At 35.4% G+C, this 20273-nt stretch overlaps 1 protein-coding gene across 7 annotated transcripts in view; it reads left to right on the forward strand.

Annotated features, from left to right (window-relative positions):
• Positions 1 to 20214, forward strand: part of tinc (transmembrane protein tincar) — a 116119-nt gene extending 95905 nt beyond the window's left edge. For 4 of the 7 annotated variants that reach the window (XM_089084676.1, XM_089084691.1, XM_089084681.1 and 1 more), the window contains 9 exons: positions 5691 to 6287; positions 6626 to 6813; positions 7317 to 7510; positions 8474 to 8976; positions 9318 to 9519; positions 10296 to 10428; positions 10690 to 10740; positions 11419 to 11625; positions 12100 to 20214. In XM_089084676.1, the coding sequence (XP_088940802.1) occupies positions 5691 to 6287; positions 6626 to 6813; positions 7317 to 7510; positions 8474 to 8976; positions 9318 to 9519; positions 10296 to 10428; positions 10690 to 10740; positions 11419 to 11625; positions 12100 to 13182 (3158 nt within the window). In that variant the 3' untranslated portion in view covers positions 13183 to 20214. The remainder of the gene's footprint in view (positions 1 to 5690; positions 6288 to 6625; positions 6814 to 7316; positions 7511 to 8473; positions 8977 to 9317; positions 9520 to 10295; positions 10429 to 10689; positions 10741 to 11418; positions 11626 to 12099) is intronic. The other 3 variants (XM_089084720.1, XM_089084711.1, XM_089084725.1) reach the window with 3 other exon arrangements.
• The last annotated feature ends 59 nt before the right edge of the window (positions 20215 to 20273 follow it).

Consider the following 20273-nt stretch of genomic DNA (forward strand, 5'->3'; position numbering starts at 1 on the left):
TAAGTCATTTTGTTTTCAATATAAAAATAAAGCATTATTAATCGCCGGTGTCAGACATTAATCCGCGATTTTTATGAATAGCTGAGGTTCACATCACATAAATTTATATATATATATATATCTTTTTCATATTTATATGTAATCACATGCGCAATGCATAATCTGCATATCTTTTACATCGTGAAAGTGTGCGCAAGATGTTTATCATGCGTGCATCATATACACGCATTTGTACGGCGCAAGTGCATCTCCCGACGCACATCTCATATTCATAGACTCAAACGCAGCGCAACATGTTTCATAGGCAATTCCTCCGGCATCCGATATCCCGTAAAATATGCATGCGTGTTATCATTACTGCTCTACGTGGCGCACCGTTCGCGCGCGAAGGCATCATACGGACGATAATGCCAATAACACGCTTCAACGATACATTATCCACGCATATACCTCACGACATAAATAATTTTTAAAACCGCGAATGTGATCGGAAAATCGCGCTTTTGTCCATGCTTGGGCAGCACATCGGTAACCTATGCATTCATTACCCAAATACGCGCGTAGAATCTCTCTTTCTCTCTCTCTCTCTCTCTCTCTCTCTCTCTCTCTCTCTCTCTCTCTCCCCCTCTCTGTCTCTCTGTCTCTCTGTCTGCCTTTCTCTTTAGCAACATGTAATCTAACGGCTTACGTTCATTGTGAAATCTGTCTGGGTCAAGAGCATAATAGATATTCGTATGCGTAGCTCTCTGGTGGAAGCGAGATTACATTGCCAAGAGTATTACAACCTCTTCATTGTTATTTTGCAGAAAGGTCAATTCGTTCAGACTTAAAGTTCGAAGTGTGCTGTGCAATTAACGATGTGTCCGATAAGAAATAAATGTCGATATCCCACGCCCTTCGCCCTTACTCTCGCGCGGTTAATGCGTCCGCCGCGGAAGTCATATTGCTACGGAGATGCCGTGCAATCGGTCCGTTATACGTTAATACGAAGCGCATAGCACTTTTGTCTATCGAGCCGGAATACCGAGTCGGCGTGATAACGCTATTACAAAGGTCACTGTCGTGACTCTCGCCCTCCTCCGGCGTCAACGAGAGAAGTGGGTGGCTGGCTGGGGGTCAGGGGGTATTGCTGCAACCTGCCGGCAGCTACCCTTCGTCCCGACGTCGCGCTCCTTTGTATTCATGAACTTGAACGTGACCGTTAGCGATTCGATGAGTCGCATTCGAGCGACTTGCATACACTTGCGTAGAGGAAAGATTATCTGCCACAACCGGAATCTACTTCTCCCTCGACCTCGATTAACTTCGTCTGCAACAAAAAGATTCTTCACCTCCGAGGGTTTAACTGTACATTATTCCCGGAGCGCTAGTGAAGTGCGTTCTTAATCACACTGTGCAAATTAGTTGAGTTTATACCACAGCAGAGTTATTTAACGACTTCAAGAACATCTTTACTCTCAATTAATTCTGCGGCAAAGGTTTTGCAAAATATTTTACTGCAAATTTGTTTTAAATTTATTTGCATGCAAAGGACATGATACTTTTTATCGAAGATACAGCTTTTACTAATTATTCTCTTGTACTTTTTTTCTAATTATATTTTAAAGATAGAACGTCTTCGAGTTATATAAAGCCTCACACATATGTTTAAAGACTAAATAAATATATTACTACATGATATTATTACCATCATAATATAGCGTAGGTAGATCAATGATTATCTACTACTTCTGTGGTTGTATTTTTAGAAAAGATACATTTATTCTTGGAAGATATAAGAAAAATATAAACTACGACATAATATTTTTATGAAAAATATAAATAAAATAAAAAATCAACATGCCAATATGTTTTATAGTATTATTACATATACTGAATCAATATAGATTGAAATGTGGCATTCAGTGACATAGAAAAATGAAATTGATAAAAATGAGCGTATAGAACGCGTTGTTATTTAACAACGACAACTTTTTTTATTATATAAAAAAAGTTTGAATAATGTCAGATTCTGTACTTTTTTCAAGTATCTTATAAATATATCTAAATTGTATAGATGCAGAGAATATACTTGATATTGTGATATGTTATAAATGAAAAGATAATGCCGCGAACGACACACTGCTTAAAACAATGAAAATTAATTATATAACAAAAGCAGAAAATATTTCAAACGTGCGGTGACGTGGTTTTACAAACCATTAAATATGCAAAATAAACCGATTAAATATGTCTATCCAAGAATGTAAATTTCATTGACTGCGACCATCATATAATATAATTAAACAAATTGGTAAATTCGTAATAACGCACGCAATTTACACCGAAATGTTTTTGTCCACGCCCATTAAGTACGTAATATCAACTAATATATGTTTTAATTAATCAAACCTTAACTAAAAGACTGACTAACTGCAATTTCCCAATTTATTAAACTTTTGCACAGACTCAAGCGGCTGTATTTTCGTGTACTACACGTACGTTCGATATTCAACAGTTGTAGTCCTTAGAAAACCATTCTGAAGTCTGTCTGAAGAAGAAGAAGAAGAAGAAGAAAAAGTCTGTCTGGACCAGCAGAATTGTTCTTCCTCTTCAGAAGTCTCCAAGAGGAACAACTGTGCTTCCTTCTTGCTATTGACGCATCTCGGATATATAGTAGACCAACTTCGAATAAGAGACGGTTTCTTCTATGGCTTTCTATACATGTGCCTTATTGCAAGTTGAAAAGTTAAAAGAATCCCTTAAAGTGAATGTATCAGCTTTCTTCTAAATTACAAAAACCGAAGGTCAGAGAAAAAAAGCGAAATACTACCACTGTTAGATATACTTTACTTGTATACAAAAGTTTTTTATACTGCAGTTACTTTTAATGCTATCGTTTAATGCTATCGGCTATATATATCCACGTTTGTTTTTATATTTGTAATTTGGATGCAATTTTGTGAAATTAAATATTGCCGGGTGGCGTTTACCGTTACAAGGAAGGTCAAATGAAAGCGACGTAATCTGACTTAAGGCTACAGGATACCCGCATTTTTGTTCTCGCGGCTTAACCCCTTCTCTACGTCATCCCCGGCGGGATTAAAGATACTGAGAATGCGGAACCTCGGTGAGGGGCCTCAGAGGTTGAGACAAGTTTAATCCCCCGGCTGTAATTACGCCGTATTCCAAGGCTAGAAATATTTCGAACCCCGAGGAAAGGATGGACGGTCAGAATGTGAGGGATGGTCAATTAAGCGCGACTTTGTATCTGCGACTGGATTTCCCGTGTGATTTTCGCTCTCTCAGCATTCAACGCTCTGTGTTGTCCATTTACAAGAGAATCGGAAACACTCCGACAAACACGTGGGATCTTGATGATTTATGCTCATTTTGGTTGAATCCGACAACTTGCTGGATGTAAACGTTTTCGTAACATTAAACTTCATGATTTAGCATATATAAATCGCAAAATAATAAAATATAAAATTAAAAAGTATTCCTTGATTTTATTATTTATTTATTATATTAATTATGTTAATACATAAGCTAATTTCAAAATTAATTGCAATCTCGCAAAGGATACGATAATTATAATTTCTTTCTTTTTTACACCCATTAAATTACAATCTGTCATAAAAGAATTCTTTAATTTTATCGTTGGCATCGTCGAAAATAGTTTCAATTAAAATTTAATCATTCAATATAAAACGGCGGATTGTCGATATTGTTGCAATATTACATTTCGGACGAATATTATGTCAGACGGCAAAGTTTCGTCAAGGACTCATTAACTAAAACCAATTACTGAGACGGACAGATTTAATTTTCCGCTGACGATAAAATTAATTCAATATGATATTCATCTTGTATGAGATATTAGCACGATGAATATTGTATAAAAAAGATCAATTTACGACACACGATCATATATGTCTGATAATATATCTGATAATATTATTTTAATGTGCCTCAGTAAAGAAAACGAAAAATGAATTATCATAAAAATAGACAAATATTAATAAATAATAAATAATAAGTAATAAATAATAAATAATAAATAAAATAGTATTATTATTGTATAGAATTCGCAAGAATTTCACAATACTGTATTTGCTTTTATTTATAAAATATTATATGTTAACATATATTTTTAAAAATTTTAAAATTTTAAAAATTAATAAAATATTGTAATAAAATTATAAAGATACATTATAAAGATATTTTGTTTTTTCCACATTAATCATAAAACTAAAATTTTTTGTACACTAAACACTCTCTTTACAAATGATACCAAAGTTTCTACAATTTAATATTATAATTTTTTCTGAGATTTTTCTCATTTCATATTTTATTACTTATGATAAATTTTAAGTGTCTTTATATAAAAATATGATGCAATCACAAACATAACAAAAATAACACATCAAACAGCAACATCAATATATAAGAAAATAATCAAATAATTATTATATATTTATATTCTTTATATATAGTTACTACAAATAAAATCTTGTTCTTGATTGAGTTTAATTGAATCGATAATGTTCACGCAAAGTTCAAGAGCGACTAAAAGCGACAGGAAAGAAAGCAGAGGCAATAAGAAACAGATCAAGACAAAAATGAAACTTAAGAAGACCTCAGAAGCGTCTTACCGATAAATCGTGGTGAAGAAAAAAAAGAACTTACCAATGCAGAAGAGACAGGGGAGTGAATTGTTCCAGACAAGGAATCGATGTATTGGTATTTTTTCGCTTCAATATCTATTCAGAGCTTTTTTAGAAGCTTCCGTGAAAGCTGAGAAGATAAAAATTTATTTAACTGGAACACGTGAAAAGAAAATTTAATTTTGCAAATCTTATTGTATTGTTATTACTAAAACTAAAACTGTAATTAGATTATATTAAATAATTCTAAATACTTTATATTAAATTAAAATCAAGCGTTTACTTTAAATTTAATTAAATAACCACTTTTAATAAATTTTATTCTTTTATTTTCATAATTATTTTCAATGTGTTATAATTACTATTTATTTAGTGATATAATGTTTATGAATTGCAAATAAGAGATATTAATATATCTTATATTAAATTATCTTTATTAATTTTTTTACTTTATTGTGAATGAAAAAGTAATGTTGACCAAATACTAATTCAAGTCGGTGATTGGAACCATGACGACACTTATCTCTTTTGGAACACTCTGCCACGAGACTTTTCGAGGGTCACTCGATCGAAGAAACGTTTCGTGTTGCCATTGTCCCTTTTCAAACTCGCCACCGCTTTACTGTATGCAATAAAGCTGGTTATGAAGCAGGATATCGCAAAAAATGTCATCCAGGCAAGTGCCTGGAGGATAATTGAATTGAATCACGTTTCACAAAAAAATTGAAAAACTTGAAAAGTGACAACCATTCGTTAAGAACCTTTCTAAAGTTTACAGATATACGTATTATTGAAATACATCATATTAGTTATTAAAAATCATATTATTAAGAAATACTTAAACAAATTACGTTACAATATACGTATATTTTTCTCTCAAGATTCTTATTAGAATCATTAACCAAATGGGACTTGTAATCTAAAGTATATAAAATGTTAAAAGATACATTTAAGTATATTTACAATTTTAAAATTAACAAAATTTATAGAGAACTTTTTAACATTAAATTATTTTATTTAAGTATATTTTGTTTTTTTTTATAGATGCAATATGGAGGACTGATCTGGACTGGATGGTGATACACCGTGATCGCTTGGTATTGCTAAGCTTCATGAATCCGATCGGCAACTTAAGTACCATGACCGGTCCAGTAACTCCTCAACCTTTCGTAACCTCGGAGGAAGGCATTAACGAGAGTCTCGATGAACTCGCTACACCAACACCTAGTTTAACAAACATGGCGCTTCCTGATGCTGTTGAAACTCGTATCGGAGAGGCAACTACTAGGTTCTCAACCGTTCTCCATCCAATCGTCACAGATCCATCTTTATCCCGCACTACTTTGACCCCTAGTACGATTCCAAGCAAGACTACGACGAGCACCGAAGCGATTTCAACAACTCCAAAAATGACATTGCTTCCGAAAAATAGTACTGTGAGACGTCCGACCATGAGAACCATCACTAGGAACGGCAATTCGAAGGGCAGATCGAAGGCAAAGAATCTCACGAGGCTATCTACCACGGCTAAACCTGTCAGAGCTGTCAGTGGAAACATGACGGCTCAAAGTATGTCATTAACAATGAACAGTCTGGCAGATCTTGATCATCCTGAAAATTTGAATTTAGAACTCCAAACAGGTAAATCAATTATTAATATTAAATTGTGATGTTGCTGATTGCATCTTATTCCAATGCGAGAAATACCTTTAGAGCAAAAATTAATAAAGCTACAATCGATAGAAAGAGATTATCGAGCATATCGTGGAAAAGTTTTATTTTATTATAAATTAACTGCATGAAAATTAATAAAATAACGAATCGGAAAAAGGTAGCGCGTTTTTCGTTTTAATACCCTATAAAATAATCGCATCGAATAATTAAATATCATTCTACCATGATAGAATAAATATATATATGAAAATACACGCTCGTTGAAAGCTCGAGATTATTTACACGTCGCGTACTTCATTTTTCAGCCGAGTCATACGGTCCGATTACTCTTGAATATCTGAATTACGCCGCCGCGCTTGGCGTCTACTCGGTGAGATATCCCGCCGTCTTCTGGTCGTGCAACAAAGCATTGGGCACGATTTTCAGTCTGCAGTTGGTCGTAAATTCAGCGCAGAGTCTGCTGGCTTACGCCGGAATGTCCGTCCTTTACAAGGTAAGCAACGCAAGTATTCGATGCCAGTTAAAACTCGCGGGAAACTTCAGTAACGTCTCAGTCGGGCCGCATTCGTGTATACGAGATACTCTTGCGGATACAAGAAAACTTAATAAAAGTTAATAAAACACAAAGAAATGCAAGAAACGTCGGAGATCCTCAAGAAATGTATCGTGAAATATGGCGCTTATTTATTCGGAAAACCTCAGAAACTTATTGATGTAAGTCGAGATAGGAACTCATTAAAAATTCAGAAAGGAAAGAAATGTAAAGCTATTATTAAAATTGGAATAATATCTGAGTTAATTCTTGTTATATTAATTTGAAGAATGATCTTTGTGTATTTAAATAAAATCATATTACTTATTATTTAATCTCAAAAAATTCATTTGCATTAATAATAGCTATTTAGATATTTGTTCTCTCGTAAATCTTACGAGATACCGATACCAATATTTTTGTTAAATTACTAAATAAATTACTAACTTAATATATGTTTTTAGGTTCAGGTGGTAGGTGCCTTGAAGGTTTTGCCGCATCTTCGGCATCGCACTGTGCCAACAACCAGTACAATTTCGACAATATTTGGAGACTCTTATTTTCTGCTGGATCCTCCCGTAACTCTTGTGCTCTTTGCTCTCTTGTCCTTTCTAGTGCTCTGCTCTAGCATGGTCATGTACTTCTACGCTCATGGCAGGTAAATATTTAGCATGTTATGCACAGCGAGCTTATTCGTTCCGTACCCCGATTAAACTTCCGAGCTGAGATTACTTGCCAAGACTTTCTTTCGCGAAGAAAATTATCTGGTCCATCCACCGTTATCAGATAAGAGTAAAGGAACAAGTTTACTCTTTAAATTACGCGAAGATCATCATGCGCAAGAGTATTATACGAAACGTTTAATTCTCTGAACATTTTTCCAATCTTGGATTTTGATAAGGATGTAATATTTATATACACTTTTTCTTGTAATTTATCCTATGCATCTATAATTAAACGCAACAGTATTTTCATCGCGAAAGTCAAAGACCCCGTAATTTTTACTTTCTATTTATCCGGCTTTTATTTGACTTGCTAATTTGCTAATTTGAAACAGCACTTGTACGCGTAAAACAGACAAGCATGCGCCCCGATACTGTTATTATTCAGTATGAAATTCAATGGTTTCCAATCCTCCTTTCTTACTTTCAGCATTTAACGAAGAAGAGCAATTAACAATTCCATCGATACCGTAGCATATCTTATACCCAAGAATCTTTAAAGGAAATTACGTTGTTATTGACACAAAAAATAAAAAAGTATAATTCCCATTATCACGAATGAATAGAAAATTATTTTAGGTGAAAATCTAAAAGTATATGGATAATAGATTTAATTTAAAATTGAATGTAATTCTTCTCACAATATTTAAGAAAACAAGGTTCGGAGAACCAAATAATGCGATTTATAGTTTTACGTACTATTAAAATAACATATAATAGATATACTTAAAATCGAAATATTATTTTTCCTGATTTAAAGATTACCCGTGACATTTAGCGAAATGAAATTTTCAAGATATAATATAGTTCTCTTGATCTCTTCATATGAGCCATTTATATTTCGGAGTAAATAGCAACATTACGGGAATTTGATTTCGCGATGTATCATCAATGTGCAGGTTCACAGCATTCCTGAACCAGGAACGCGAGCGTCGCGTGATCCTGTCAAAGGACGGCCGCGAAGGCAATGATTGGGTCTACCTGCCGCATTGTGCCGCGTTTGTCGTGTTCCTCGCGATCGTGATCTGCGGTGCGCCATTACTCTACGATTACACGGTGGTGTATCGCGGTAGCCTGGACGGCGCTATCCTCGCCTGCATCATCGGTATGATCCTGCATCTTCTCCTCTGGCTGCTACTCTGGATATTTCTCATCGTCAAGCAACGATGGACGTTCAAGCTGCGCGTGACCATCGGACGCGCCACCGTGAGGTCGGCGAGGTCGGTCAAACTCGTGACTGACGTCGACCTGCTCTCAGCGAGAGACGACGATGATGGTACCAACGCGCCTTTGCTCGTCGTCGGTAACGGCAGAACATACACCATCGCCGACACCTCGCCAAAGAGGGCTATCATGAGCGTGATACAGAAAGCTGCCATGGAAAGGAAAGCCCGATCGCAAGGTAATGGAAAGTACGAGCGATCCATATTCCGGAATCCGACAAATTGGATTTTCATCTTTACCAGACACTACAGCTTTCTTCTTAGTGCGCTAGAAGTAGACAAATGACATTTTTGAAAGATTGAGTTGCTTCATATCTGATTATACTTTCTGCACAAAGTAAAGGAACTTTTTTTTTTTTAAGAACAATTGTCTTCTTTTTTCTACTTAAAGTCGAACGAATAACGAACGCAAGCTGTCGGGTGTGAAATAGAATGAGCCACGGAGCTTAAGCTCTGATCGATGAAAAGTACGCGCAGCTAATACCTGAAAGCGATTTATCCTTTTCCGCGCCCGTTACAGGCGGAAACGTCGATGGAGTCGACGGTGAATCGACGGCTGACGGTGATGAGCAGATCTACTGGCTTAGGCCGAAATTACGTCCCTCGCCTACACAATCCCCGAGCGACACCGGCGGTGCACCGACGTCCGATAAGAGTTGGCTGAACAAGAAGCTCAAGCATAAGGTCACCTTTAACGACCTGCCTAGTACGTCAGGCTCGCGGTAACTACCCTCCTCCCTCCTCTTGGTGTCTTTGTGTATCTGTTTCTATGCTTTCACCATTCTGTCCATGTAACACTTGTAATACAAGTAGCACTTTACCCACGTTTCTTATTGTGTTTTAAGTATTAAATATAAAATTAAATCCTTTAAACTGATCTCATAATTAGATTATAATAGTATTTGTCTTTTCTTCTCTTCATATTTCCATGAAATGAAAAGATATTTATTTAGTAAAAGAAACATATGGCAATATATATATATATATATATATATATATATATATATATATACATTACAAGCTTGGGTTTTATTTCGGAAAAGCACGATGTATTGGAACTATTAAATCCTAAATTCTACTTCCTTATCTTCACACAGTTTGCTATACAATATTTATTTCAAATATAATTCATGTTGTTCTCTCTCACATTACACTAGTTGCTTCTTCTATCACCTATAATTACTATACTATCTATGATCAATATTTCAAGTGCCTTGAATTCAAATATCTTATACTGAATTATCTATTACTTCTGGAATCAGTGTTTTATTACCGTTTGTATTAGTGTATAAATTTTAGAGCTTTCGAGAATTTCTTCACCTCTATATGTCTATATGTTCACCTCTATTCTGTCTATATGTTCATATCTATCCCGCTTGATATATTTTATCCAAACCTATCACTCTGTCACCTTTCTTCATCCTTCTTCAATTTCTTCGGCAATCGTTGTGTACACAAAAACATAGGATACCTTTTGATTGTTACATATGATTTTTAGTAATAAGGGAAAAACCAGACGAACTGTCGCTGACGGCGGGCCTGACGATGACGGAGATTACGCCACGTTACGCGAATTACCGTTAATCACCTCACTGGACCCTGCTGACGATTCTACCTCTGAAGAAAACAAGGTAATCTATACGTAAACTGCAATAAATTATTATTAATTCATAGAAAAAAATAATTTAGATTATTTTTTGTGCGTGATCGTTATGTATATAATATTCTTACTTTAAAAAATATTTACTATATTAAAACTTGTACATTTTAATAAAACAATCTTTTTCTTTTAACATAACATTATTTTATTGTGCTTTATCCGATTGCACTAAATACGCTTTTATCGCACTTCCTGCCACTTTTAATTTAGAGATACTCTTTGCTTTTGACAGTGGCAAAGATGGCCGATAAGTCGTAGGGACGGTATACCTAAATTCAGGAATGTAAGATACAAATAAAATTATTTCTTGTCCTGTACTTTCACGTAACATCAATTAACTACGTGTGCCTTTTCGATCGTCTACTAATCTTGTAATGTAAACATAATTATATGTGAAATTTATTAGAACAGATAGACAAATAAGCATGACTTAAATATTCTTATTTAATGATTATAATAATATTATAGATTAGTATATATATATATATATATATATATATATATATATATAATAATTCTATGAATAAAATTACTTATATAATTGAGAGGTATGTAACAAAAACATAAAAATTTGAAATAAATAAGTGTATAAAACCCATATGTTATTTTTTCATATGTGTTGGATATCTATATATATAATTGAGTTATTTTGTCTAGAATTCTCATTTTTTTAATACATCTTTAATTAATGTATATGCATTTTTAATATATTTTATTAATGTATGCAAAAATATAGCGGACATTTTTTTATTAAACATCTAATAAAACATATATACAACTACACAAAACCTTTTTCGCACAACTTGGCAGCTAAGTGTGAAAACCTTATTTATGAATTTTTTTTCAATTTTATACAAATAAATTTTGTCTACTAATATTTCTAATTAATAATTTCTTAATATTACTGCGCATGAGACTAAAACGTTTCTTCTCAAATACTAACGGTGCCACCTTTTGACAGTTGCTCGAGTGCGTGAACGATGATCAAGTGACTTACTATGCGAATGCGAATCGTGACCTACAACCATCGGAGGGTGATCCTTCACCCCTTTTGACCCCTGATCCTCTACCCGATCCCGCGGAAGAACCGCTTCCACTGCCACCTCCGACTCCAACTTGCGCACCAACCACCGATATTGTCACGGCGCCACTAACTACAAATGCTCAGGTACTAACAACCTTAACTGCGTATTGTCTGGTTCACATAGACGATGACATGAGTCTGTCGTTATACTAAATACTTGCAATATATTCGAATTAGTGTGACTTCGAATGACTGAGAAATGTCATACATTAATATTTTGCTGAATTTTGCGGAATAAAAAAACATTATTTAAAGTCCAGTTCTTTTAATAAACTGCAACTTACAATTGCAATTCTTTACGGAGTTATGCAACGACAGTCTCATTCATCGTTTACAATGTTCAAGACTTTGCACGCAATTCCATGTTATCCTTGCATCCTACGTAGCCAAGAGAGAAAAGGGAATGCACTTTGTTAAAAGAATTAACTACACATAGTTATTTCAACATTTGTGCATCATTTTTTCATACATGTACTTCGCATCATGTATACGTTGTCGTCGCTTTTACGACATCGCAATTAGAATTGCAATAACTCAACCTACGACGGAACTTTTCAGATGAACGGCGGACAAACGCCACGATGCCTACGTCGTGCGGATTCGGGGATGCCGCATGACGAGCTGACACCACGTTCAGACTCCTCAAACTCGCCACCTCTAGACGCGGTAGGCAACGGTGGAGGCGCCGGTTCGGTGACCGGTCACAGCAACACCAGTAGCAACAGCGAGACGTCGAGTGGCGTGCATAGTAACGCAAGTAATGCCAGCAACGTCAGTCATAGTAGTTCTCAGCGTCGTGCTACCAGCGTGGACGACCTGACCGGAGAACCGCGCGAGGAGCCGCGCGAGCAGTGGCGTAGCTGTTCTCTTCAGCGTGGCGCGCAGCCACCCACGGCAAACACGACCTTCTCGCCACCCAGCAGTCGCCCGGGTACCAGCCAATCCTTCTCTTCGCCGCAGTACGTGAACCACGTGCCACCATATAGCAATGCCGTCGGCAACGAGATCGGCGCCGGCTGCCCGGCGGTTATTCTAGAGAATCCGAATGAGGCGACTGTCGTGATCCGACGCAAGCTCTCGAGAACGAAGCTCACAGATCCGCTGAATCCGAATGAGGAACCGTTCGGTCGGTCTACCAACATGAGGATGACCTCCTTCACTGAGAGCAACGATATCCGCATACAGGCCTCCTCGGCGACTCTGCCGCACTACCCCACGCAGCCTATCGTCACCTATCCTCACTGCTCCACGATGCCGCTGCCGCACGCGTCTCACAGCGTGGCCGCGGCAAACATGAGCGGCGGCTCCACCGGCAGTTGCGGTTCCGTGCCGAGGCATACCTTCGTGCCGCCGCAGGTTCACACCACTATGCCGGCGCACACGACATTGCCGTCGCATCACAACGGCGTGAGGCTGCTCCACGGAACTGCCGTTGCCCCCGGCAATCCCTTCGTCAAGAGGTTCCCACCGGTTCAGTTGCACACCCAACCCTGGGCCCTGCCGGGTCATCACACCTTCCCGCAGATGCCGCAGGGCAACAACAAGCTCACGGCCACCGCGCAGATCAGACAGAGCGACCGGGACTCCGCGAACTTCTCCATGGCCAGCAGCGGGGATTCCGACACGTGTCTACCGCACTAAAATGCGCGAGGACTACTAATAGGCATCATGAACTCGAGTCGCGTCTGAGTGCGTCAAGTGATACTTGGTATTTTCGTAAAAACATTTTCGTGATGACAAATGACATCGGAAGGGATCTCAGTTTCCAGGCATGACATACCGATGACATACCGATGTCACGATCATAAGCTCTCCTAAAGTCTTATTTGGATGAATGGGAATGATAGAAATGTAGTAGTAGATGAAAAGAGAGAACTTTTGCGTAAATTCGAGAGATGAGCTACGAATATTTTGCTTTAAAATCGATAAATTCCTAGGATTCATGAAAAATTATAATATACACTTAGTACGCTGCATTGTCCGGTATAGATTATTAAGAAAAAGCTTTTATGTATTTCATATTACATGCTCAAAGGCCGAAGATTTAAGGAAAAAAATCGGATTAAGGTTGAAACGACATATCACATTTCTGCCATTTATTAATATAAATAAACATGGCATTCCTTAAAATACGGGTTATCTCTATTTTTTACGATCTGATCTCCATACTCGATATTTCGATCAGATTTTACCCGATTATTTATATAAGTACGTATATGATATTAACATAGAGTTTATTGCATAAATTGCATACAAATGTAAAAATTTCATTCGTTTGAATGAACGACGTACGTCAACACAAATACGTAGAAAAAGACAAGTCGATTATAAATAATTATATATCCCAAGGATAGTTTATAAAAATAATTAATGATTAAAAAGCATCAATTCCGTTACATACATATCCAATACGTTATAATTACTTACGTCCCATTTTATCTTTAATCTCTCAGCAATAAAAGAAAATATCTCAAACAGATAGTGATATAAACATTACAATAATAAATGATTCGGTTAAGAAATCTTCATCCTGATTAATCCTAAATCATGCAACAATAAGCAATTATTGCAAAACATAGGTGATGCACATATATCGCAATTTAAAGAAAAATAAATCAGATTATGATTAATAAGTATAAGTAATAATGGATCTCTACTCTCTTTCTCTCTCAAGTTTACGCAAACTTGTCTCTCGGTTACGTGTTAAGGCGTGCTTACAGCTAAAATCATCTTTCTCATTTTTCTTATATCGTGGAGCAGAGATGCTCGAAGGAGAATCAGTGATCAGCATTACCGCATTTAATGCCGGAAGGAAACGGCAGGTGAGAGTGAGAATAACATAGTTATCCCATTTTAGATATGGAAAAAGTTATTGTGTTGTCCTAAATAAAATTCGTGTATAGAATGAATTAAGGATAGTTGGTTAAGAGAAAAAGAATGTGGAAAAATTCAGGTCGCTCCTTCGTATAGCGTACGCTTTTATATTGACAATTAAGATCTTTTTTCCACTGATGACTGTAAATTTTGTTAAAACGTAATTTGTATATTGCAAGTTGTTTATTTATACCGCGACTCCGATGAGTCACTTATATGCGAATGATAAAGCGAAATGAAGAAAAGCATTTCCTCATTGGAATGCACATTTTATGCGCAATACATTTCTTTTTTCATTTGTGTTTGGTCTCTTTTTGTTTCTTTTTCTTTATATAGATTTATCGAATTCATCGTCAAAGATAAATGTTTGTTTGTCGAATCTTCTATGAATTGTAAGTTTAAATATTAAGAATTACTTGCGAGATAAATACGCAGGCAATTTTATGAAATATGAAATACTGTAAAATACAAGCGCAGATTGTAGTCATACGATATGCTTTTGGCCTTGATAAGATTTGCAGTATAATAGAAAATATACCATTACGTTAAATCTTCTCTTATGGCCTGATAACATACCATAATCTGCCATTTTTTTCGTGTCGTAAGATTTGCGATATTAACAGTGCCATCGAAATTAATAATTAAGCACAGAAAAAGAACAGAAACAATTCTGTGTAATCATTACTCATAAAATTTAAATGAGTAATATCTGAAGATAAAGCTTTACTGTCGAAGATAATATGCTATTTATTTATTTGGCTTTATAGTCTGATATTTTTTTTTTCTTTTGTTAAATAGGAAAACTGCACAAAATTACGCATAAAATATATATATGTAAAATTTCATATATTTCATTTATTTTATATCATTTCTCTTTGAGAGAGAAAAATATAAAACATTTTGTCTATTTTCTACTTATTTACGTTGTGTTTAAAATAATACGACGAGCGTATATTTATATTTAATGTCTATGATAATGTCTACATATTGTTGGCACACTATCAGAAAAGAAAGACGAGCGCGATCTATGACAAGTGGATTAAGGAATGATTACTGCCACTCAATCACATGAAAGAGAGATCTCCATTATATTTACTTATTTCGCTGACTGCCATGTTATTTCGTCCTTTCGTCAATATAAGTAATCGCCTCGTTTACTCGTACCTAAGCATTTACTTGTACGTATACTATTGGTACACGCGTGTATATACATATACACACACATATAAAAGCACAGGTTCTCGCTAAGTTGCGTTCTCTTTCGCGACTATATATCACTCCATGAGACGCGTGATGGCAGAGACTGGTCTCGCGAGAATGCATCGCATCCTCAAGTCTTTCTCGCAATCTAATACAGCAAACATTGACATTGCATTACGTGATGCAACGTTCGTTTCATCTTTTCACCGCTTTTCGATAAATCTTTGGGAAGTCAATGTTACAAATCAGTTCGTTTCCGCCCAATGGTATGCCAATATTAAAGAAATGTTGCATCTCATGGATGATAGTGAATGATTTGTAATTATTCGTGGTAATGTAATCAAATTCCAACAGAAACGGATTTGATTATATACGTTAGCAAATTGGCTTTCCGTTAGATTGCGATAGGCTATGAAGGAAAATCTGAGACTCTAACATAAGTTAATAAGAAGTCAGACAATTGAAGTTACATCGCTTCGACTAAAATCAATAAATAATTATTCAATATGTAATTTATAATAATGAAAAGTATTACTAAATGAATTCAATAATTTGCGATTTATGTCAATTAATATAATCTTTTTAAATCGATTATTTTTTATTATTATTAATATTATTATTATTATGTATTATCACCTATTATTATTATTATTATTATTATTATTATTATTATTATTATTATTATTGTCATCGTCAAATGTTTTGTAATATATTATTAATTTTATATAAAATTGTATGTATCATTTCTCGAGATAAATGAAATGAAATAATACTCTTATCTGTGCGCATGTGGTAAACGTAAAAACATTTTTTATAATTACCGATATAAAAATATGGGCGCAATGAAACAAATAGTATTATGATTGTATACTGGTGACATGTGACATGTGACTGCGATCGAAAAGATTTTTACGCATTCCGTAAAGGTGACTACAACAAAAGAAAGTGTAAGCGTTCTCGTACGGCATTGTTCCAAACTCATACTTTTCGTGAGACAATGCAAACCAAATATCTGTATTTTTCAATATCTTCCAGTATTAGAAATAGCAGTGTTCTCAGCCTTGTTTATAGAATATTTCCGTTACGAGTTGTTATATGAGCAAAGGTAATTAATAGTTGACGAAATCATGAGAGAGATTTACTCTCAAAAAATTCTGCGCTTTCCATTTAAATTAAGATGTTACACGAGGAAATGTGATGAGTAATCCGAGTGCAAATTTAATAGGTTGTAATGATTGATCTTGGTACCGTATATCAAGGAAACATTTCATTCTGTAACAATATATTAGCGACACTTAAATACTCCCATGGGCTTGCATTGACAGTGACTATGACTGCTACTTCATGAGATATCGAGTTATAGCGCAGTGAAACTCTCGGTTCCAATTCTTTGTGAACCATAAGTAATATTGTCTTGTAAGTTGTGGAAATCACCTAGCACAAGAGATCGACCAATTGATCACGAACGGCAAGTTCGACACTTTTATACTGACTTAACGAGCGCTTTGTCATTGCCGATCGTACATATCATCTTGCAAGGACCATGCATTTCGCGGAGACATTTACGAGGATATTCAAGCAATAGCACGAAGCACCGATCAAGGGCTGGACCAGACTTTTTAATGATCAATGAGCTCTAACGTAATATCCAATGTAGTGCGAACATATTTTTTAATGGCTATTTTCAATACTAGTAGATGAAGAAATAGGACGGGAGAATTTTCGTAGAGAGAAAGAGAAAGAACTTGCGATCTAAATTTGGAAAAATTTATTCTGTCTCTCCTGTTCGTAGTCCTATGTAGTCCTACAACGCTACCCTTGATTCTGTTTCATAGTAGATACTTAACGCTAGAATCACGTATTTTTCTCTATGCAATTGCTTCGCATAACACTTTCTTCCACACATCGGCGCGCGTGTGTGCGCTATCAAGCAATCTTCGTTGCAACATTTTCTTAATTCATTCGTTATAATAATTTTCAATTTCAAAATATATCTGACGTTAATAATATTAACATATTGCCATATTTTACAGTTTTAATAATTCATTTCTATAATATAAATTCTTTCGTTACTGTAATCTATGTTACTATAAGCTAATAGTTTGTCCTCTATTCTATACATTATGAAAAATAAAAAAAGAATTAATTATATATATATATATATATATATATATATATATATATATATATGTATATAAATTAAATTTCTTTAAGTATTTACTTAATTATCAAATTTTTTAATTTATTTAAAATATTTAAATTATGTTTAATTTATTTAAATATTTTCTAAATTATCTACATTGAAAAAAATTGAGTATTTACTTGACTACGTTATTCATCATGTGCTTTCAAGAATGATAACGAATGATTTCCCTCGATAACGAATGAACTCCCTCGAGAATAGTATCCATAATTTATGAGGTATTCAACGGAGATTCCTGATAGCGCTAGCTCGTGTCTATACAATCAATACATTCTTGATCGCGCCGTTGCAACCGCCACTGATACAATGTTTTAAAAATGCACACAGCAATGGTAGTAGCACAAAGAAAAAAACCTATCTTTTGATAACTGCACTATAAAATGGCGGCTATTGCTGCGGCGTAATCGCGATGACCATCATAGAAAATAGTTAATTGTTGACGATGAGGCGGGCATCTCGATATTATCATTTAAATGTCTTTGCAGCGCGCTTCAGAGAGTTTTATATACAATTCAATTTAAATTCCAAAACTATATGCAAATTATATGCATTACTATTTGAAATTAAATAGAATACTTTCTCTTACAATTCACACATTCGATAAAGAAAGTACAAAATTTTATACCACTTCTATTCTTTTCAATTTCCTTTTAAAAAGAGAAAAAAAGAGAAATAACAATTTTTCTCATATTTGCGAATTTGTATGTTTGTGTCTACAAAAGTTCGGCAAAGATGCCTGTCCCGTTTTCGACGATTATTTTGTTTTGTTATACTTACATGCGATTAAAATCAGATAATAATCGACACCGACGTGCGTGAGAAACAAATGCGGCGACGAGATACAAAAAGTTGCATCTCGCAGAAATATTTTTTTACCGTCTAGTGTCAGCGACCGTACTCTAATTCGTTTTAGACCCGGCTAGAACCTAGACGTAGGTGTGAAAGCAGTCGAGGAAGGCTCCGCACCGGAGGTGTTTCGGAAGCAAGGAGCAAGATCTCTATTGTTGTGTGACACACAGTCCCGAATCGCTCGTACCTTAACCCGTTAGCGAAAGTATGATATTATGAAATTGTATAAATTAACAAGAAAGTTGAATTGTTATATCTTCATATTCATTCTTATCAAAAGATAACGTGTATGATGATAATTATTGTTTAAATTTTCAGTCGCTATTCTCTATTTATTTCGATTTGCATTCATTTAAAGGAAAAATTATATACATGTTCAAGTATAATATAAATTTAGAATAAAAACTTAAATGAAAAATATGGAATTCATCTAGTGGTTTTAGTACTTTTTTTTTTTTGACATTTCTTGTAAAGTCATCCACGCAGGGTTAAAGTAATGAAGTCATTGTCACAATAGCAAGATGCAAAACAACAAAATTGGCTGATCGAAATCCCTTTTTTTTTTCTTGTTATTTAATCATTGATCGCGCGAAATCCTTGGTTCCACTTCAGCAAGAGCGTTGAAAAAAAGAGCCGGTCAGAGCCCTCCAAAGAGTCGCGTCCCAGGAACGTATGTATAACCGCGAGAGAGCGCTTAATCGATGTGTCATTATATCGACAGCTCCTCCGTGACACTTGTAAATAATTAAGAATCGCGTCGAATGTATGAAGGGAACCGCGAGAATGCGAGTGAATGCGTGTGTGTAAGAGAAGAACGCGAGCGAGACGGACACATATACAGCGAATGTGTACGAATAACTGTATAAAGACTGATTAGATTAGCCTTGATATTTATTCGAATTTAACGATTAAACGCTACCGCTTTGCGCGCGCCCTAAAAAGATACTCATGGAGCACGATGCCAAAGCTATTCCCCGGCAAACTAATAGGTTTATCCGTCACAGTAGCGATGTATCGGTCGATCGCACTTCATCGATCGAGAGGGATTTCCTTTTCATTGCTACGGGTCATTTTTCAGTTCATCCGAAGCACACTTTGGCCTCGCGTAATAAGAATTTTTCCCGATTCCCAAGGAATCTGTACTGGCCTAAGATTTATTTTGGAAAACATTCTGTTTCTCTCACATGCAAAATATTCGCTTCATATCTATTCTGTTCAGCTGCGCGTGTATCTTCGAATGCGGCCTCAGTAAATCGGGAAAATTGAATGTAAAGGATATTACATATAGATTCGATATGTTCCGAACGAATCTGCACTCTATTCTTTGGTTTTGACACTTAAATAAATGAGGATCCGATACGTTCTGACCATCGTGCTCGTATGAACGCAGGAAAGCAGAGGGAAAAATGACATGCGCGATTATTAACAGCGACATTATTATCGTCACAACGTATCAATATTATTCAATGCATCGTATAAACCAATAAACTAAATGTAAACTTTGTATATTCATTTATTAAGAGAATAAAAGTAAATTATTCGATGAATAGTTTGATGCACTTGATTTTCCTTGACATCCACAATTAGAATTTTATAGAAACAGGCA

Source organism: Pogonomyrmex barbatus, unplaced genomic scaffold (genome assembly GCF_055798465.1).
Source record: "Pogonomyrmex barbatus isolate J1 unplaced genomic scaffold, ASM5579846v1 scaffold1, whole genome shotgun sequence".
NCBI lineage: Eukaryota > Metazoa > Arthropoda > Insecta > Hymenoptera > Formicidae > Pogonomyrmex > Pogonomyrmex barbatus.